General features: G+C 44.2%; 1 protein-coding gene across 4 annotated transcripts in view; it reads right to left on the bottom strand.

The window, feature by feature from the left end:
* vti1a (vesicle transport through interaction with t-SNAREs 1A) overlaps positions 1–22,500 on the bottom strand; it is a 192,052-nt gene that overhangs the window by 130,036 nt on the left and 39,516 nt on the right. For all 4 annotated transcript variants that reach the window (XM_046368786.1, XM_046368783.1, XM_046368785.1 and 1 more), the window contains one exon: positions 16,567–16,651. In XM_046368786.1, coding sequence (XP_046224742.1) covers positions 16,567–16,651 — 85 coding nt within the window. The remainder of the gene's footprint in view (positions 1–16,566; positions 16,652–22,500) is intronic.

The following is a 22,500-nucleotide window of genomic DNA, read 5'->3' as shown; positions in this document are numbered from 1 at the left end:
AACCTGTCGTCGAGACTGGGGAGCAGACGTGCGCTCAAAACTCCACCAGAACACACAGCATCTCCATATGGGTAACATATTCATAATCACCTGTCCCATCGTGTGTGTGAAGCAAAAGCGCTTTGCATGAAAGAAGGGATCCTGGAATCTAATTATTGTAAAGAAGACAAACACACACACACACACCCCCCCTCCACATGACTGAATTCAGAAACACTAACGATTACAGTATGCATTAAGTAAGCTGTTACAATAGGCATTCCACCTTTCTTTCAGTCAGTCTATATAGCAAGCTCAGTGCTTCTCCTATATTCATTTAGCAGTGGCGGGACGCCACTCCCGAAAACATGATTTTAAAAATACATGTTTTTTCCAGTGTAAACAAAGGACTAAAACCAGATATATATAACCAGATATGTATGTAGAAAATATAATGGAGCTACATATTGTTAAATAAAATCATCTTCGAGAACTAACAACCACCAAATGTAAAAACTAGACAGGCAGGGAGAATCTATGGGGCCCTCATCGACTTTGTTATAATGCTTGAGTCACTGAGAAAGCATAAGAGCACAGCATAAGCCATGACAAAAATGTGTAGAATTGCAGGAAATTAGCTTTAAGACTGAAAAAGTTCTATAAAGCCCCATGGCAAAATATGTAGAATTGAAGGAAGTTAGATATAAAACTTAAATTCTGTCTCTCAGCCCTATGAATTTGTTCAATAGAATTGCAGGAAATTAGCTTTAAAACTGGAAATGTTCTCTAAGCACCAAGAGAAAATGTGTAGAATTGAAGAATATTAGATTTAAAACTTCAATTCTTTATCTCAGCCCAATGAGAAAATGTATATAATTACAGGAAATTAGCTTTAACTGAAAATTCTCTCAGACACAAGTCAAAATGTGTAGAATTGCAGGAAGTTAGCTTTAAAACTGCAGTTCATTCTCTCAGCCCAATGACAAAATGTGTAGCATTGCAGGAAATTAGCTTTAAAAACAGAAACATTTTGTCTCTGTAGCCAAGACAGTCTTGAAACTATTTTGGAGACAGCACCGTAGGCCACGCACACTACCACGCTCTGAATGTCAAGGATGACCAATGACTGAAAGATGCCTATATTATGTTAACACTACCGGAAATTTCAACTTGCAACCTTTGTTAGTCTTACTAATGACTCAACGGACTGTGTCAAAATCTCCTGAGAGTTTTATGGTAAAAAAATAGGGGTCTCCCAAGTGGTGCAGAGGTCTAAGCAGTGCTAGCTGTGCCACTAGAGATTCTGGGTTTGAGTCCAGGCTCTGTCACAGCAGGCCGCAACCGGGAGACCCACGGGGCGGTGCACAATTGGCCTAGCGTTGTCCGGGTTAGGGGAGAGCTTGGCCAGCAGGGATGTCCTTGTCCGCACTAGCGACTCCTGTGGCGGGCCGGGCGCAGCGCACACTGACAGGGTCGCCAGGTGTACAGTGTTTCCTCCGACACATTGGTGCAGCTGGCTTCCGGGTTTAAGTGGGCACTGTGTCAAAGAAGCAGAGCGGTTTGGTTGGGATTCGGAGGACGCATGGCTCTCAACCTTCGCCTCTCCCGAGTCCGTTCAGGAGTTTCAGCGATGAGACAAAACTGTAACTACCAATTGGATACAACGAAATCAGGGAGAAAAAGGGGTAAACATTTTTTTTAAATCAACATACACAAAAATGAACAAATAAAAATATATGCAAAAAAATTAACATAGCTTTTTCCAGACAAACATTTCCTTAATGAACTAATTCCTATTAGTGATATGAGTTCAATGCTATGATCTGCAAACAGAAAAATAGTCAAATCTAGCCCCGCACAACCACAACAAGTCTGTCTGAAAACAAGGGTTAAGGGCTCTTTTGTATTAAAATGATTTCCATTAATATTATCAGAAAAAGCACAAGGACAACAATCCAAGTCAACCTGCAGTTCTACCAAGTGGAGCCTTTCAAAAGTGTTTTCAAATTGAGCGAATATGTTTCCCCAAAGCTATTAATGAGGGGAGAGGTCAGGGGAGAATGGTATGAATCCGCTAATTGTATTAACCTTGACTCGCATGGTCTTGTATTTGTGTTCTTGAATTGTGTTGCATAAATGCCTAAAAACACTTAGATGCATTTAGGACAAAATGATATTCTGATATTGTCTGACGTGTTAATAAAATAAAACCATTTGGTTGCTAGAGAAGGAGAGCAAGAAATGCTTCAACCTCGGTGCTAGAAACTGCCATATAAACAACCTTGCTCAACTGCCATCATCCTGCACATCACATCTCTTAACGTTAGGCAATATAAAACTGCTATTGTTTTTGGAAATCAGGGGTATTTGTTTGGGATATTTGTGTCCTTCGAGAAGTTTACCTATGCTTCAAGAACTAAATTCTACCACTTTGGGAAAATATGGCAACCCTTCCTGGTCTATATGGAAACGGGTGCATTGGGGTTGGTGGACGTGAGCTTGTAATGTACTGTTTCTACTGCTTTGTGTATATGTTGGTATCTCTCGTCATTCGTCTTAGTCTTTATTAGGATTATTACAATTCTAATTCAACGCATTTATTATTTGTATTTTGTTTCAATTTACTATTATTATGGGGGGGGGGGTTGCTTTACCTTTTGTCGTAGTACTTACTCTTGTATTTTTTGGAGTGGGGGGGTTTGCTTTACCTTTTGTCGTAGTACTTACTCTGTGTTGTATTGTTCTGTTGTTGAATAATTGAACAAATATTTAAAAAACAAAAAAAGGTGCACTTAAAGGAATACTTTGATGATGGTAAATGGGGTCAATTCCATTTCAATTCAGGAAGTACATAGAAGTTCCAATTATCTTCAATTAGGAAAACGTTGAATTGGAATTTGGTTTATTTTCTTAATTGACTGGAATTTAAATGGAATTGACCCCAATCCAGCAGTATATTCCTTACATAGCTCTCCTAACAGGTGAAGGAGTTTGAATACAGTTCAGCAGCCCTACAGGGAATACGTTGGATGACTGACAAATGTGAGTACAGACTTTATTGTTCATTCGTTCTCTGTGATATACTGATTTGACAAGAAATAATGACAGAACAAGACTGAAAACACACTGGGGAAAAAAAAATCAGGGAATTGAACAGAGGGCAAACAGAAGAAAGAAAAACACACTGATATTCTCAGAAGGCACGACAACCAAAACAAAAACTCTGTGATAAATACATGGCCAGTGCTTGTGAGTTGCCTCTTGTTTCTTTTCAGGAACTCTTTTCGGCCCAAATACTTTCAACTCTGTGTCCCGTGTGTGTGTGTGTGTGTGTGTGTGTGTGTGTGTGTGTGTGTGTGTGTGTGTGTGTGTGTGTGTGTGTGTGTGTGTGTGTGTGTGTGTGTGTGTGTGTGTGTGTGTGTGTGTGTGTGTGTGTGTGTGTGTGTGTGTGTGTGTGTGTGTGTGTGTGTGTGGGTCCTGTAGTCACCTTCTGCAGAGGGAGAATCACCCGGGCTTACAGTACCTCATACGGTGGCTCAAGGGCGCGGCCTATCTGCCATACTGCAGAATGCAAACATGAAAATCTCCCGATGCAGAGCCAGCCATCCATCCACTCACACGAGGCAGGTTCATTACTATGGGAGAGTCAAACTGGTTGCACTGCCAAGGTTATGTTCTTTAACGGGAGGAAGAAAGGAACAGACTGAAGTTCTGCAACTTAAAATTCATATCAGACTAGAGTTCCAACTGTGATTTACATAAAAAGGGAAAGGCATATTTGGATTGAGACCAATTAAGGTACTGTATCCTGAAGGATGATCTTTTCCACACATCTACGCCCCTCAGAAACTGTACTTTACGGTACATATGACAAAGAACTAAGGGTCCAAACTGGAACACCTTTGTTGGTGTGTTTATCACAGCTACAGCAGCTGACATTCTACTGTTCTTCATACGGTATTAGGGCCAGAAACATACAGCCATCAAGACAATGTAATCCTTTTCCAACACAAGAATTTGACACAACAAAAAACAAAACATCTCACTATTCATATCATATTGTGAGTCTTGTTTCCAGCCCTCATCTCTCATTTCACTGTCCCCATCTCAGCTAAACACACGGTTGTGGTGGCTGTGGTCAACCCCCCGCCTCCATCCCCACTCTACTCGTCTCCATTCCCCCCTAGACAAAAGCCTTGCTGTCCTACTGACTGGCAGATGGGACGACCAGCTGACATCCCGGGTTGGGCCGTTTCATGTTCCCCGGGCGTGCTAAACGGGCGGGCGTCCTGTCCGTGGGCACAGGGCTGCCGAGGAGGAAACTCTTTTGAGGGGCCGAGGGGGTAAACGTGGGGAGCCGCTCCTCAGGGCGACCAGGAGAGCAAACAGAGGGGACAGACGGAGATGCCTAATAATGTGTTTCTGAGGGTTAGCGTGTGTGTGTGTGTGATGTGTGTGTGTGTATATATATATATGAAAATATATGGAATGGGGTTAGTAACATAGTTTAGCCCTGAACACATGACTGCATACTAGCCTTCACATGCAACAAACACACATGAAAGCTGCTAGACGAAAGTGTCTTGGTTCCCCATCACAGAGCTATGATGTTCTCCACTGACCTACATCCACTGGTGTACCCAACGACACGTATCAATATGCTGATCGCACTGCATCTCTCTGTCCTTACCCCATCTCTTACTCCCCAAACCCCCCCCCCCCCTCCATGCGTAATTATACATTTTTCTCTTTTCCACTGTTTTGACTAGCGTCAATCTACTGTCTGTCATCAATGTGTCACTGGCATCACAGGACTAATATTTCTGATCCGGGTCCCGGGTGACGAGGTGGCACACTTCTCCCGCTCTGACTCTCCTTTACTTCATTTCTCTCCCCCCCACGTCTATTTTTTTTATATTTTAGCACGTCAGATGTAGCAAGTCTTTAAAGCGCCCATGGGGGCCCCGAGTACTCACTTTTGTCTCCCATTTCCTTCTGAAAGACTTTCTTTATGTGCAACCCCGCTCATCCCAGTTGTTTTCTGAGCACCCTCCGTCTCTCCCGGTCTCTCCCGGTCTCTCCCTCCGCATCATTCAGAGGTCAGAATTTCACTTTCTGTTGTGCGAACAGGGAGGTGTCTTTATAGAGTTTGTAACCTCACAATAGTAGCAAATAAGCTGCTTTTTTGTTTGACATAGGAGTTCTACTATTTTAAAGGTGCTTTGCTGATACTTTGAGATAAGGCTTCATTATAAACAATTACTACGATATATCTAACATGTTTACTAACAATGACTATAATATATCTATCATGTTTACTAACAATTACTACAATATATCTAACATGTTTACTACAATATATCTAACATGTTTACTAACAATTACTACTATGTGTATCTAACATGTTTACTAACAATTACTACAATGTGTATCTAACATGTTTACTAACAATTACTACTATGTATATCTAACATGTTTACTACTATATATCTAACATGTTTACTAACAATTACTACTATATATCTAACATGTTTACTAACAATTACTACTATATATCTAACATGTTTACTAACAATTACTACTATGTATCTAACATGTTTACTAACAATTACTACTATGTATATCTAACATGTTTACTAACAATTACTACTATATATATCTAACATGTTTACTAACAATTACTACTATATATCTAACATGTTTACTACTATATATCTAACATGTTTACTAACAATTACTACTATATATCTAACATGTTTACTAACAATTACTACTATATATCTAACATGTTTACTAACAATAATTAATCGTAAGGTGAATTATGAGCACTTTTTTTTTCATCAAATCATTTTTGTTTGTTATATATGAAATATATATATATGGAAACCATTTTCATACTTTTATAACTTGTAATGGAACTATTCAAAAGTAACAGAAATGTGCGTTGTTCATTTATCTAAATGTGTCTTTAAACATTGTGGTATTCATGTTTACATAATTTAAGACATTTCATCCAATGGATGATTTGTTGACCTTCCAATGTGCTTCATTATTAATCTTGTAATGTTGCCTTCTGTACTTAAGGAATAAATCTTTACTATTGCAACGCCGCGAACGAAGCAGAAAATGCTCAGAGCTCTTTCCCTCCTTCCAGTCTGAGCCTCGGCTAATAATTACATCAAGACTAGTTATGCTGATAGAAAGCCTGCTCTTTGCTGAAGCTAATCATTTCTACTTAAGGTCTGATTACTGTAGATCCACCACTTTCTCCTAACACCGTTGATCCCCGTTAGCTCTTAGCGTCCACTGTGCAGACAAAACTGTCTGCTAACAGGATGCTATGCTAGCAGTGCTAATGGAACTAACTGAAGCAGAAAGTTCTCTCTTCACATTTCTGTGGACTATCTATCGCAACTGGCCACTTTCATTTCTCACAAACATCTCACGAGCTTCACTCTGATACGGCCGCCATCAAATGGGTCCACTTAACTTGAGCTAACATTGCAAGTCGGATTCTTGCGACAAACACCTGCGGACTCACAGACAGACAAGCGAATGCGCAGATGAACCCCACACAATCTCTCGAGTCTGTTGGTTGAGCTCTTGCATTGAGGGGTCTGTATGCAGGCTGGCCATTGTGTCAGGTCGGGGCCTTTGTCTGTGCAGGCTGAAACCAGCGATTGCGCCTTAGCTAACGCAGTTCAAGCGTAAACACTTTTTGTCTGCCACAATAAACACTGTTGCCAGTAGACCCCTAAATCCATGGAACAGCTGAGTCCTAGGGTGTCCAAGATAATGGCAATTTATTGCAATGTGAGGCTTTCTCATAGCCCCCTCCCAAATGTTTCCCCCCTCAAACCGATTAAAATTAAGCCGTAAACATGTGAGAATGGAATTAGCACATTTAGCGAGTCTCCTCTTCCCACATCGCATTTTCTCTCTAGAGTGGCTGATCCCGGCAGCCAAACGCGGGTGCAAATTTTAATGACTCGCGTCGTTTTTGAAGTCCACATGAAAAAAGCGGCGCCCGCCGTTTGTGGCGGCGCTAGATATGGCAAGGCCGCGGCCGGGGGGGGGCACACGCAGCAAACCCGGACTCGGGCTCCTCGATAGGATCGGTGTCATTTTCCTCTTCATGATAAGACGCCTCGCTGACAAGGCCCGATTAGGAGAGAAAAAAATCATTATTCCGAGACCTTTCATCCGCTGGGGGGGTTTACCGATAAACAGCTCGCCCGTGGGTAGATTTAGTGAAAGCAAAATGTTAGGCTATACGTTAAGGCGTATATGTTGGAAATACAGTTTTGGGCTGTGTGTGTGTATATTTCTTACTTCCTTGATAGAAAATACATACATTTCCCCCGAAAATATATTTCATAAAAGGCCTCCTTCGTGCATAACTGCAAACTGAAGCTGTGAAATATTTAAGTCCCAGCTCTCAGGGCCATGAATCAAACCATTATCAAATAACTTCCTATTCTTTTTGAAACAACACAGCATTCAGATTTTATCAGACTACAAAAAAGCTAAAGTTATTTAATATGCTATACCTCCAGGAAATCCACTTTAGCAAACTGTCCTTATAAAAGACAAATGAATAAGAACATAGTGAAATATTCAATTACACTCTGCCACAGAGTGAATAAACTGAAGCAGAAGTGTACAAAGAACCAGAAAGGGATCTTCACAATGCATTTGTAAATTATGTAAATACATTGCATTAATCAATTTATAAATTAACTGCATCTTACATAAACTTATATTTCTGTATTTTGGATATGATACAAAATTAATTAAGAGCAAATATTTGGGTAAATACAACAACTAACCCCTATGAAGCCCTTTCTCCATACAATGATATGCAGGCCTAAGCTAGAGACAAAGGACCATGTAAACAACAATTATACAAATTACGTTATTCAAACTATAACAACATATTTTGTGACTAACTAACACATTATATACTTTTGTTCCTTATGAAGTAAAAAAAATTGAACATCTATTCTGACCACTTACCAGTAGATTTAGATGTATTTTTCTTTGTTTCATTTGCCCAAGAACTAGATATCATATAATGATGCTAAATGACATTGACAGATATAATTTCAGGTTTATTTTGTATGTTGTCTTCTGTTCCCTAATAGCACAAAAACCAGTCAACATGGGCTATAAATGTGTTTTGAATCATGAGAAAACAAGAAAACATCTTTAATAAAAGACAGATCCTAAAAATACTTCTAGGTATTGCTAAATACAGCTTGTTAAGTCATTTACTAGGTGCTTAGCCACAAGGTTTTGAAGCGGAAGCATCACTTTGGTGGCTAAACACCAAAAGAAAGATGAATTCTGATCTGAAGACAGAGCGGGGAGGAATGAAGAGTGAAAATAGAAAGACTAAGATGGAAAGGAAGAGATGGAGTGCGAGCCGGGGACAAGCGTGTGCCATGTTCTGGGGCACTCCAGCATCCGTGGACTCACAGCAAGGCTCAAAGTCATGCTCTGCTTCAAACGGTAGCCGAGGAGTTTAGGTTCACAAAAGCTATTTATTTTGTTCATCCGATCATTTATCCATTTCTTTCTCCGTGTCCTGATACCCAGTGTCTGACGCTAGAGCCGTGTTCGATGACGGCGCTCTCTCCCTCCTTCCCCCTCTCCCCCTCACTTTTAATACTGCTGCAGTTGAAAATCAAAACCGCCCTAAAAACAAATTGACGTACTCTAATATAGTCGTCACCTTATCACAGGGTCCTTGCGCGTCTGCCTTAGTGACAATGGCAGGGCTGCTTAAGCTTAGCCCACGATGTCTGCCTACCGCATTGTTGGTCGCTTCAATGATTTGTCACAAAAAAGAGAGGGTGGGAGGGAGGGGAAGAAAGGGCTGTCGATTGAGTCATTGGCACCTTTGATTGACAAGGTCTAATCAGCTCATCTCTGTGCTAATAAAATTGATGGCCTGCAGTGCTGTTCTCTACCTGGCACAGCGTGAACTTTGGGCTGCCGAGGGGCCCCCAGGGGTCAGGCCCCGACCCTCTCAGCTTATCTAAACAGGGCTGAAATCAATCCCTAATGGTCTGTTTTCATTTTCCCCCATCGATCTGGGGCCCCCATCACCGGGGCCATGAGCGGAGGAGCCTCATCGCTGGCCCCTTGAAAATGCAAAGATGTCTTTTTTAGACGATGACGTTGTTTGTTTGACTGCTGAGCTTCAAAGAGGAAAAGAGCCAAGATTAGAGCCGTCTGTTTATTCTCTATTAAGTCCAAAAGTGTCTCATTAACCCTGTCAGTTTTACTTACAAATGTCAATACAAAAATAAAATGTCCACCAAAGCAAAAACCTGATAAAATGAATTTATATGAATGCTGTTAGTACAGACATCGTTTGCTCAGCGGGAAACTAATATCCAGTGACAACTGTGTGGCGTTTTGGACAGCAACTAAGTGAGCTTTTTTACAGTATTATAGACACTATGTCCTGGGATTTCCAATAATCTTCTATGTAGAAGAACCCCATACCTTCTAAGGACTCCTGTGTTGCTTGTGAGCGTCACAGCGGTCTAAGGCACTGCATCTCAGTGCTAGAGGCATCACTACAGACACCCTCTTTCGATTCCAGGCCGTATCACAACCGGCCGTGATTGGGAGTCCCATGGGGCGGCGCACAACTGGCCAAGCGTCGTCCGGGTTTGGCCGGTGTAGGCCGTCATTGTAAATAAGAACTTGTTCTTAACTGACTTGCCTAGTTACATTTTAGAAAATATTTTAAACATATGCATTACAAATATTTTTTAAATGTAGCAAAACGTGTGTCCGTGAGAGTCTCAGCTTTTAATAAGCGCAAACCACTTGGACTACATACATTTCTATTAAACGACCCAGCCCCAGGATCCTTCAAGACCCACCCTTATCTCACAAACACCGCTGCAGCTCAGCCTCCGTTAATAACATAGACCAACAGTTGGTGTCTACAGATGCAGAAGAACTAGACAAATCAAACAGTACAACCCACAAGTCTGCAGCTCAAACACACTGTTTAAAAAAGGGTTAGAAGCCCAAACAAACGCGCCAGCGTTACGGTGGGACTGATCGGGGATAGTTTGAGATTTTGGCAACACCATTTTTTTTCTCCTTGTACATACCCAGAGTCAGATGTACTGATTCTCTGTCTCTGCCACCAGTTTGAATGAAGGTCGTTTCTGGAGGGAATGCTAACTAGGCGTTAGCACAATGACTGGAGATCACTCCGGGTTAGTAGAATTTGGGGGGGAAATGTAACTTACATGATTACTTCAAAACAAAAAAGTGTTCAATCCAACAAATGTACACAGTTGCAGGATATAAAGAGCAGGAGCATCTCAAGTTGCAGGATATAAAGAGCAGGAGCATCTCAAGTTGCAGGATATAAAGAGCACTCACAGGAGCATCTCAAGTTGCAGGATATAAAGAGCACTCACAGGAGCATCTCAAGTTGCAGGATATAAAGAGCAGGAGCATCTCAAGTTGCAGGATATAAAGAGCAGGAGCATCTCAAGTTGCAGGATATAAAGAGCACTCACAGGAGCATCTCAAGTTGCAGGATATAAAGAGCACTCACAGGAGCATCTCAAGTTGCAGGGTATAAAGAGCACTCACAGGAGCATCTCAAGTTGCAGGATATAAAGAGCACTCACAGGAGCATCTCAAGTTGCAGGATATAAAGAGCATCTCAAGTTGCAGGAGCATCTCAAGTTGCAGGATATAAAGAGCAGGAGCATCTCAAGTTGCAGGATATAAAGAGCACTCACAGGAGCATCTCAAGTTGCAGGATATAAAGAGCACTCACAGGAGCATCTCAAGTTGCAGGATATAAAGAGCACTCACAGGAGCATCTCAAGTTGCAGGATATAAAGAGCACTCACAGGAGCATCTCAAGTTGCAGGATATAAAGAGCAGGAGCATCTCAAGTTGCAGGATATAAAGAGCACTCACAGGAGCATCTCAAGTTGCAGGAGCATCTCAAGTTGCAGGATATAAAGAGCACTCACAGGAGCATCTCAAGTTGCAGGATATAAAGAGCACTCACAGGAGCATCTCAAGTTGCAGGATATAAAGAGCACTCACAGGAGCATCTCAAGTTGCAGGATATAAAGAGCAGGAGCATCTCAAGTTGCAGGATATAAAGAGCACTCACAGGAGCATCTCAAGTTGCAGGATATAAAGAGCACTCACAGGAGCATCTCAAGTTGCAGGATATAAAGAGCACTCACAGGAGCATCTCAAGTTGCAGGGTATAAAGAGCACTCACAGGAGCATCTCAAGTTGCAGGATATAAAGAGCACTCACAGGAGCATCTCAAGTTGCAGGATATAAAGAGCACTCACAGGAGCATCTCAAGTTGCAGGATATAAAGAGCACTCACAGGAGCATCTCAAGTTGCAGGATATAAAGAGCACTCACAGGAGCATCTCAAGTTCAAAACAGTAACGCTATTCTTCTTTCATTTCTCAAATGATTCTTTCCCAGATTCTTTATTTGGTCAATTATCAATTGAGTATGCACGTGTAGTGTATAGATATGTGTATGTGTTTGTCCTTCAAAAGAAGCCAGTATACTGTCTTAATCTCCCCTCAGTAAACACAACTCTGCCTTTTACCTCTCCAACTGATTCTAATCAAGGGGAGACAACTCGTCAGTACATATTAAATGTTTAATCTGACATGCCATCGATCTCTAAACATGCCCAATCAGACCCCGCTCACAGCTTCACAAAGTCAAATCAGAATCTGACACCTCTTTGGAGTCAGTCTGGCCTCCTTCCATTGAGGGCTTGCAGACAACCCTGCTGAAAATGCTGTTAAATTGGCTAACTACATGCCCTCCTCCTGTACTTTAACAGGCAAGCCCTTGTGTCTGCATGTTCATACGTGCCTCGTAAGTCAGCGCCCTCCTCTAATGAACTTCTATACTTTATTTATGAGACAAACAGAGGCTGGTTCTTAAGGGTGCGTTTGATAAATACCCCGGCATGTCCACAGAGCCCTCTCAATATCCCTCAAAGGGCCTTCAGTGTTCCTGGCAAGCCTGCGCTTTGCTAAATATGAGAAAGAAAAAAAGAAAGAAAGAAAGAAAGAAAGAAAGAAAGAAAGAAAGAAAGAAAGAAAGAAAGAAAGAAAGAAAGAAAGAAAGAAAGAAAGAAAGAAAGAAAGAAAGAGAAGAAAGAAAGAAAGAAAGAAAAAAGAAACAAAGAGAGAAAGAGAAGAAAGAAAGAAAGAAAGAAAGAAGAGAAAAAAGAAAGAAAGAAAGAAAGGGGAATGAGAGAGAGAACGAGAGAGAAGGAGAAAGAGAAAAAGAGGGAACAAGAGAGAGAGAGAATGAGAGAGAGAGAGCGAGAGAGAGAGAGAGAGAAAATTAGAGAAAGAAAGAATGAGAGAGAGAGGGAGCGAGAGAGAGAAAGAAACGAGAGAGAAAGGGAAAGAAAGAATGAGAGAGAGAGAGCGAGAGAGAGGAGAGAGAAAATGAGAGAAAGACAGAATGAGAGAGAGAGGGAGCGAGAGAGAGAAAGAAATGAAGAGAATGAGAGAGAGAAAGAATGAGAGAGAGAGAGAGAGAGAGAGAGAGAGAATGAGAGAGAGAGAGAGAGAGAGAGAGAGAGAGAGAGAGAGAGAGAGAGAGAGAGAGAGAGAGAGAACGAGAGAGAGAGAGAAAGAGAAAGAGAGAAAGAGAGAAGAGAACGAGAGAGAGAAAGAGAAAGAATGAGAGAGAGAGAGAGAATGAGAGAGAGAGAGAGAGAGAGAGAGAGAGAGAGAGAGAGAGAGAATGAGAGAGAGAGAGAGAGAAAGAGAGAGAGAAGAGAATGAGAGAGAGAAGAGAGAAGAGAGAATGAGAGAGAGAGAGAGAAACTGAGAGAATGAGAGATATTCTTTGAAGATTTACCATCTCAAAGAGAGAGAGGGCCATGGGGTAAGACAGGGATACAGAAGACCCTCTTCAACATATAGAGAGAGATAGAGAGAAATGACTTAAATGTAATGTAAATGTAAATATATATCAACAAAACTGGCGAGGACACAAGAACAGACTGCAGCACCCGGCCTCATCCTACTAGAATCTGAAGTGAAATGTCTACTGTTTGCTGATGATCTGGTGATTCTGTCCACAACCAAGAAGGGCCTACAGCAGCACCTAGATCTGTGGCACAGATTCTGTCAGACCTGGGCCCTGACAGTAAATCTCAGTAAGACAAAAATAATGGTGTTAAAAAAAAGGTCCAGTTGCCAGATCACAAAAACTATACATACCTCGGAACCGTCAGAGACAGGTAACTTCCAAAAGCTGAATGATCTAAAAGGCAAGAAGGGCCTTCTTCAAAATTAACATTCTTTGAAGATTTACCATCTCAAAAAGCGAGAGAGAACTTCATTTCCCATGGGCCATGGGGATAAGACAAACAATAATTCAGCAAAAGGGACAAACCAAAAATATCCTCAGTGTACAATTAAAACAAAATAACAGAATTAGGCCGATATTGATAATCAAAATCCAGAAAAGAGCGTTAAATTCTAAATGACCTAAATGTAATTCCCAAATTCCATAAATAGCCATCACCTCAACAAAACTGGAGAAGACACAAGAACAGACTGCTCTGTTCAGACACAAACAGACCCCATAGAGCACAATCATCCTACTAGAATCTTATTTCCTAGTGAAAATTAACTACTGTTTGCTGATGATCTGGTGATTCTGTCCACAACCAAAAAGGGCCTACAGACAGCACCTAGATCTGTGGCACAGACCTGGCTCTCAGACCTGGGCCCTGAGGTGGAAACTGAGTGCAAAACCTCCTCAGTAAGACAAAAATACAGACCCAAAGAATTTGAAAACAAACCCAATTTTGATAAACTCCCTTATCTACTAGGTGAAATACCAGTGTGCCTTCACAGCAGCAAGATTTGTGACCTGTTGCCACAAGAAAATGGCAAACCCTGAAGAAGAAACACCATTGTAAATACAACCTATATTTATGTTTATTTATGTTCCCTTTCGTACTTTAACTATTGGCACATCATATGACATTTGAAATGTCTTTATTCTTCTGGAACTTTTGTGAGTGTAATGTTTACTGTTAATTATCTTTCCCATGCCAATAAAGCCCTTAAATTGAAAGAGAGAGAGAGAAAAATGATATTCTGTTAAGATTCACCATCTGGAAAAGCTCTTCTTTTATAAAAGTGACCTCACGGTACACTGGCATTTTGTGATCTGTGGTCATTAAGTGGAATGTTATCGATGCCAAGCAGCAGTTGAAGCTCCATCTTTCACTCTTCCTTTGTTCAGGGTTTCTCTCTTTGAAAGAAAAGAGAAACCTTCTTTAAAATATATTTCTTACTCCGAATTGGTCAATTATAGTACCTACTGTATGGGGCATAATTATATATTGTGTGGATTTGGAAGGTAACTTTGAACTATTGTCAAATAGCTTCATTAACTGTTCTTCACTAAGAGTGGTTTTATTAGCCTCTTGAGTAGAGTTCAGGTTTCTGGTAACAAAGTCTATTTACAACCAGAGTGAGTTGTTGATTGGACAACTCGTCTGCACAAATGATTATTCTTTAACCCTTTGTAGACAATACACCCCTACATTCAACATTTCAAAGTGTATCCTCTAACAGTTTACATTTACATTTTAGTCATTTGGCAGACACTCTTATCCGGAACAACTTACAGGAGAAATTCAGGTACAGTGCCTTGCTCAAGGGGACAGATTTTTCACTTAGTCGGTTCAGGATTCGAACCAGCGACCTTTTGGTTACTGGCTCAACGCTCTTAACCGATAGGCTACGCCGCCATATTTAACATGTAGAAATATATTGAGATCGATTAATAAAAGCCATACTCTTGTCATTATTATTATCATCATCATCATCATCATCAATCTCTTTTTGTTTTAAAGTGAGAACTGAATGAGCCATTTACTCTGCCAAACAGGTGAATTGAGTGCTTGCACAGCTCTCCTCACTGAAATACAATCAAACACAAATAGATTTGGAAAAATAATCTGAATTTCTCCACAGTATTTGATCATGTGTTGTGGTGGTGTGATTGTCCACTGATGTAAATATGCAGCACAGGGTGGTGAAGCAGGATTGGTTCACAACGCGACTGGATGCCGGATGCAGGAAAACTGGACAAAAAAGGGGTCATTCGCCCACTTCAATTCACAAACCACTTGGATGGATGACACTTGTCAATGTTCGGGCTCTCAGTGCATATATTATTTGTGTGTCTGGGTCCTCGACATACTGCAGCTTTTCTGTTGTTAGTAGTCTGACAGAGTTCCCAACGTGTCTGTTCTGTTGCTACCTAGTTGTGTTCTGAGCGTTGGTCCTCCCTGACCGTTTGCTGTTTGAGGTTGTGCATCTGAGCGGAGGGCCGGGGACGTCAGGGGATTAAATACAATGGGGCAAAAGCTCATACCCCACCAAACCCCAAACACCCCACTGCCGGTGTGGATCTGAGCAGTGTGTGGGGGACCAGGGGCATTGATAAACAGACATTGTTCTCAGTTAGCCGCACACACAGAGCGGATGAGATGGCCACTGGCGACGAGGGGTCAGAGGGCGCGCTGCTAGCCTTTGCTGTGGAAAGAACTGGGACCCAGGAGGTAGAGAGCGCGGTTAGACCACAGCACATTTCTTTAACACCAACCAACGGCCGTGACAAAACATCAAAACAAGCCATTCGACTGAAAGATACGACTCAATGGAATCAAAATACGGGCTGCCGCAGAGTTGGACACGTTGAAAACAGGAATAGTATAAGTCTCGGAGATCATCGGAGAATCATATGAAACAACATTTTTAAGCAGAGAATGCAGATTGTATTTATGAATTTGTGAGTTCTACTTACTGAACATCAAAAGGCAGTCTGTGCACCCCTTTCTCGAATTGAATTATTAAATCGGTCGATGTCACACACACGTGCCACCCCTCCATTATAGTGTAAATTAAGAAACTTTTCAAAACTACAGCGGAAGCCAAAGAAAGCCAGTTAAAACTTCAAGAATGAGCTTTGATATCTCTCGAAGGAATACACTGTGACTCAATAATGTCAGAAAATAAAAGGTCTGGTTCCAAATCCAAATGAGTCTGATTTTCCTATAAATAACAGATAAAAACAAACCTTGATCGTGAGGATAAAACCTGATTTTCTGTTCTAGAGGGCCGATTTATTTCGTGATGTTTATTGCGTTTTGATTGGTTCTCCGAATGAAGAAGTAGCGGAGGAAACGCTGATGTTGTTTATTTTCAGTAGAGCTACAACAACAAAAAAAAACACCTCTCACTCACAGCCAGACAGATGCATGGGAGAAGAGCGCGTGCTTTTCCAGGAGCCGAACACGGAGCGGCGTAGCCCGTACACCTCTTTCACCCTCGCTCACCTTTGATGTGCTCCTGAAAATGTCACCAGTCGTCAAGGCGGCTGTTTTAAAATAAAAAAAGTTCTCTCTCCGCCCCGCATAAGAGTGAGACAATTTGCTGTCGCTCAATCACACACCCCACCCCCACCTCTAATTTCATAATGCCCCCCTTCCCAACCAAACAGAACACATACCGGTTTCCACTGCTATCTGGTAGCCTGCGTCCAGCCTCCGAGATGACCTTTCCAGCTTCTCTGTGTTGTCCAACAGATGTGCTCTCTAAAAGAAATGGGAGAAATACAAGACAGAAAACAGAAATATAATGATTGAGAGGGCTAGGAAGCCGGAGAAACATCTCGACGCCGTCACAAAACACTGACCAACACTATGACCACAACAGCAATAGCCCTGGCCAGAGACAATCATTGTTATGAACAACCAAGTGTGGACGGTGAAATATTGGCAACATGCATGTCGAGCTTGGGTATATATATGGCAGTTGTTACTGTTGAAATGTTTTCCAAAAATGGACAATACAGTATCTATTCTTAATCAATATTAAAATGAGAAGCACCAGAAGGTTCTTCTCTTTATATAATTGAGATGTCCCCCACCTCATCTCGTTCAGTCTCCTGCAACTCATTACTTCACATTTAGCGTGGAGGGCAAAGTTGAGGGAGGGGAGGAAGAGCTAATTGAGATGTAATAAATGATCATTTGCGGCTTTCAAGAAGAACATTTTTTTTTTAAACTGTCAAGGCGACGGCTTTGGAATTAAGGAGAAAACCCTCATTAAAGTGGAAATCAAATGCATTTACTCTCCTCGTGAAGTTGGTTAATGGAACATAGGACATGTATTGCTTTCTAGAAAGTTCTACTGGTGTGGCACATGGCCGGTGAGACAGTTTAACACCTCAGAGGACACCATATGACCATATCCTGACAATTCATTTGGAAGTGTATTGCGTAACAAGCGACGAGTAAAATGTAACATTAGCCTACAATATCATTTGTGAATCAACATAAAGCCCTAAAACAAATAGCAAAACACACAAAGAAACACCAGCACGTCCTATGCAATCCTATAAAACACTGAGCAGCGACATATTTACACCATCAACAAATGGACACTGATCTACGCTGGGAACAACGGGACACTACACAGCTTACAGAATAGTCATACCTGTGCAATCAGCACATGTACCGCGGATGTCTCACCAGTCAGTATTGGCCACTATAATAGACAATCCTAGTATAGACGATGGTAAACCCGTACAACCATGCGTTCCAGTGTCAGAATAGATCGAACAACAGCATTTCAAGCCTTGCACGCAGAGTGCATTGCATGTTGTCTTATTCATAGGTATCGACGAATGGACAAGGTTGCCCATTGAAAGGATATACTGTATACAAGTTACAAAGGGCTACCGAGGTACTTTGTGTTTCATAGTGAGCAATTTGATCGTTTCTGCATTTCCATGTGCTGTGTATCTAGCCAGACAGCAGTAGGAGTTGTTATAGGCCAACACATTTGGCATCAAGAATATCTGTGACTTCCATGGGCGACATCCATAGCCAGCTGCTCTTCTGAAAGAAAGAAATCAAAATGGTCGTTCTTCCATTCACTGCTGGCGATTCTTTCGAAGCCAAGACCAGGTCAGATCGTGCTGCATCTTGTGACTTGGAAATTAAAGGGACGGTTCACCCAACTTACCAAATCACATATTGGTTTCCTTGACATGTAAGCAGTCTATGGACAAGGCATGACAGCCGTGCTGTGGTTTGGTTTCCCTGGTTTCCGAATGCTAACATTTTAGCACTTGTGGCACAAAGTCAAAAGGTCCAATATTAGCATCTCTACCGTCATGTTAAAATAATCTGTACGGTTGAGCTTCACAATCAATTTGAGACCATTTCAAAATCTGTGGGAATGACGCGTGAAAAATGTCTAATATCGGTCCATTGAAGTCCTGAAACGTTAGCATTTGAAAACAGTGCCAGGGAAACCACAGCACGCTGTCATGCCTTGTCCATAGACTGTTTACATGTCAAGGAAACCAATATGTGATTTGGTAAGTTGAGTGAACTGTCCCTTTAAAAGTGACATCAGGGTCATAACACCACATTCAATGCCATTGTATTATTACATTATAAACGGTCCTTACAATCTCATGCAGATAAAGTCACGGGGGAAAAAGGTCAGAGTCAAGGGTTTGAACCAAGGTACCACCTTGAATAGTAACCTGAACTCAAGTACGCACCTAGACCTACATAAAAGGTAATTTGTCTTGGGATTATCCAGTCTTTCAGTGGTCAAACCTTCACTGAACCTACAAGTGTGACGTTCCGCAAGCCCAACAAGTCGACCGTAGAAGTACCATAGATCCACCACTCAGATGAACGGTAACTCTCTCTGTGAAAGGGGTTTACATTCGTTTAGAAAGGGAGGGAGGGGAGCTCTGGAATCTCCAGCTAAGCTATCAAAATATAGAAGGAAATGTTCAAAGTTTGACAAAATCAGAGTGAGGGGAAAACAAGGAAAACTGCCTCTGAACTTTCTTTTTTTTTCTAGCCACCTTCTCCTCACTGGTGGACAGATGTCATTTAAATTGACAGAAATACTTTTCAATCGTTAAAGGAAGTGAGGGGACAGAGGGTCGGGGGGTGATGGTGAGAGAGAGGGAGAAAGAGGTGGTGGGTGGCTGGGTGTGCAGTGTGATGGTGGTGTGCCTGTGCACGCCGTGTGGGGAGAGAGAAGGAAGCCAGCTCGGCTTAATGAGCCCCTATGGATCAGCGGAGATGGAGGGGACGTATTGACATGCAACGCTTAAGCTAATACACCTAGACCCTGGCTGTGTGCCTCGGAGCACAAGGCAGCCGGGATACTGACAGAGTAGCTCGCTCCCCCGTTCTTCAAAGAGCTCAAGTGATTAGTATGTTATCATTACCATTCGAAACGTGATTTTCCTATTCCCTCTCGGCAAAGGTGACACGTCTCCCTGAGACGGCCAGCAGACTAGCTGCGCTGAAAAGCCACTTCAAAGCTTTTCTCTCTCTCTCCTCTTCCTCCATCCCTATACCCCTCTCTCCCTCCCTCCCGCAATCCTCCCTATCCCCCTCACTCTCCAGCCTCCCTCCCAGTCTCTCCAGCTTCCTTCCTCACTCCACCTCCAGCCTCCCTCCTGCTCTCTCTCTCTCTCCACCCTTCCTTCCTCACTCCACCTCCAGTCTCTCTCTCTCTCCCTCTCTCTCTCCACCCTTCCTTCCTCACTCCACCTCCAGCCTCTCGCTCTCTCTCCACCCTTCCTTCCTCACTCCACCTCCAGCCTCTCGCTCTCTCTCCACCCTTCCTTTTTCACTCCACCCTCTCTCTCTCCACCCTTCCTTCCTCTCTCCACCCTCTCTCTCTCTCTCTCTCTCTCTCTCTCTCTCTCTCCACCCTCTCTCTCTCTCTCCACCCTCTCTCTCTCTCTCCACCCTCTCTCCCTCTCTCCACCCTCTCTCCACCCTCTCTCCCTCTCTCCACCCTCTCTCCCTCTCTCCACCCTCTCTCCCTCTCTCTCCCTCTCTCCCTCTCCACCCTCACCACCCTCTCCCTCTCTCCACCCTCTCTCTCTCCACCCTCTCTCTCTCCACCCTCTCTCTCTCCACCCTCTCTCTCCACCATTCCTTCCTCTCTCCACCCTTCCTTCCTCACTCCACCCTCTCTCTCTCTCTCTCCACCCTTCCTTCCTCACTCCACCCTCTCTCTCTCCACCCTTCCTTCCTCACTCCACCCTCTCTCCATCCTTCCTTCCTCTCTCCACCCTCTCTCTCTCTCTCCACCCTCTCTCTCTCTCTCTCCACCCTCTCTCTCTCTCCACCCTCTCTCTCTCTCTCCACCCTCTCTCCCTCCTCTCTCCCTCTCTCCCTCTCCACCCTCACCACCCTCTCCCTCTCTCCACCCTCTCTCTCTCCACCATTCCTTCCTCTCTCCACCCTTCCTTCCTCACTCCACCCTCTCTCTCCTCCACCCTCTCTCTCTCCACCCTTCCTTCCTCACTCCACCCTCTCTCTCCACCCTCTCTCTCTCACCCTTCCTTCCTCTCTCCACCCTCTCTCTCTCTCTCTCTCCACCCTTCCTTCCTCTCTCCACCCTCTCCCTCTCCACCCTTCCTTCCTCTCTCCACCCTCTCTCTCTCCACCATTCCTTCCTCTCTCCACCCTTCCTTCCTCACTCCACCCTCTCTCTCTCTCTCTCTCCACCCTTCCTTCCTCACTCCACCCTCTCCCTCTCCACCCTTCCTTCCTCACTCCACCCTCTCTCTCTCCACCCTTCCTTCCTCTCTCCACCCTCTCTCCCACCCTCCTTCTCTCTCCACCCTCTCTCCCTCTCTCCACCTCTCTCTCTCCACCCTCTCTCTCCCTCTCTCCACCCTTCCTTCCTCTCCCACCCTCTCTCCCTCTCCACCCTTCTCCTCCTCCACCCTCTCTCCACCCTTCTTCCTCTCTCCACCCTCTCTCTCTCCACCCTCTCTCTCTCTCTCTCCACCCTCTCTCCCTCTCTCCACCCTTCCTCCCTCTCTCCACCCTCCCTCTCTCCACCCTTCCTTCCTCTCCACCCTCTCTCTCTCTCCACCCTTCTCTTCCTCACTCCACCCTCTCTCCACCCTTCCTTCCCTCTCCCTCCACCCTCTCTCTCCACCCTCTCTCTCTCTCCACCCTCTCTCTCTCCACCCTCTCTCTCTCCACCCTCTCTCTCTCTCCACCATCTCCTCTCCACCTCTCTCTCTCTCCACCCTCTCTCTCTCTCCCACCCTCTCTCTCTCTCCACCCTCTCTCTCTCTCCACCCTCTCTCCCATTCCTCTCCACCCTCTCTCTCTCCACCCTCTCTCTCTCCACCCTCTCTCTCTCCACCCTTCTCTCCCACCCTCTCTCTCTCCACCCTTCCTCTCTCTCCACCCTCTCTCTCTCCACCCTTCCTTCCTCACTCCACCCTCTCTCTCTCCACCCTTCCTTCCTCACTCCACCCTCTCTCTCTCTCTCCACCCTTCCTTCCTCACTCCACCCTCTCTCTCTCCACCCTTCCTTCCTCACTCCACCCTCTCTCCACCCTTCCTTCCTCTCTCCACCCTCTCTCTCCTCCACCCTTCTCTCCTCTCTCCACCCTCTCTCTCTCTCTCTCCACCCTCTCTCTCCCTCTCTCCACCCTTCCTTCCTCACTCCACCCTCTCTCTCTCTCTCCACCCTTCCTTCCTCACTCCACCCTCTCTCTCTCTCTCCACCCTTCCTTCCTCACTCCACCCTCTCTCTCTCTCTCCACCATTCCTTCCTCTCTCCACCCTCTCTCTCCACCATTCCTTCCTCTCTCCACCCTTCCTTCCTCACTCCACCCTCTCTCTCTCCACCCTTCCTTCCTCACTCCACCCTCTCTCTCTCCACCCTTCCTTCCTCTCTCCACCCTCTCTCTCTCCACCCTTCCTTCCTCTCTCCACCCACTCTCTCTCTCTCTCTCTCCACCCTCTCCACCCTTCCTTCCTCGCTCCCACCCTCTCTCTCTCTCGCTCCACCCTCTCTCTCTCTCCTCCACCCACTCTCTCTCTCGCTCCACTCTCTCTCTCTCCTCCCACCCTCTCCTTCTCGCTCCACCCTCTCTCTCTCTCGCTCCACCCTCTCTCTCTCTCTCGCTCCACCCTCTCTCTCTCTCTCGCTCCACCCTCTCTCTCTCTCTCCACCCTCTCTCTCTCTCTCGCTCCACCCTCTCTCTCTCTCGCTCCACCCTCTCTCTCTCTCTCGCTCCACCCTCTCTCTCTCTCTCGCTCCACCCTCTCTCTCTCTCTCTCGCTCCACCCTCTCTCTCTCTCTCGCTCCACCCTCTCTCTCGCTCCACCCTCTCTCTCGCTCCACCCTCTCTCTCGCTCCACCCTCTCTCTCTCTCCACTCCCACCCTCTCTTCTCGCTCCACCCTCTCTCTCTCTCTCTCTCCCTCCTCTCCTCCACCCTTCCTTCTCGCTCCACCCTCTCTCTCTCTCCACCCTCTCTCCTCCACTTCCTTCTCTCGCTCCACCCTCTCTCTCTCGCTCCACCCTCTCTCTCTCTCGCTCCACCCTTCCTTCCTCGCTCCACCCTCTCTCTCTCTCTCTCCACC

This window comes from Oncorhynchus gorbuscha, linkage group LG11 (genome assembly GCF_021184085.1).
Source record: "Oncorhynchus gorbuscha isolate QuinsamMale2020 ecotype Even-year linkage group LG11, OgorEven_v1.0, whole genome shotgun sequence".
In the NCBI taxonomy this organism is placed as follows: domain Eukaryota; kingdom Metazoa; phylum Chordata; class Actinopteri; order Salmoniformes; family Salmonidae; genus Oncorhynchus; species Oncorhynchus gorbuscha.
The sequence above is the reverse complement of the archived record's forward strand: the minus strand, read 5'-3'. Positions and strand labels throughout refer to the sequence as shown.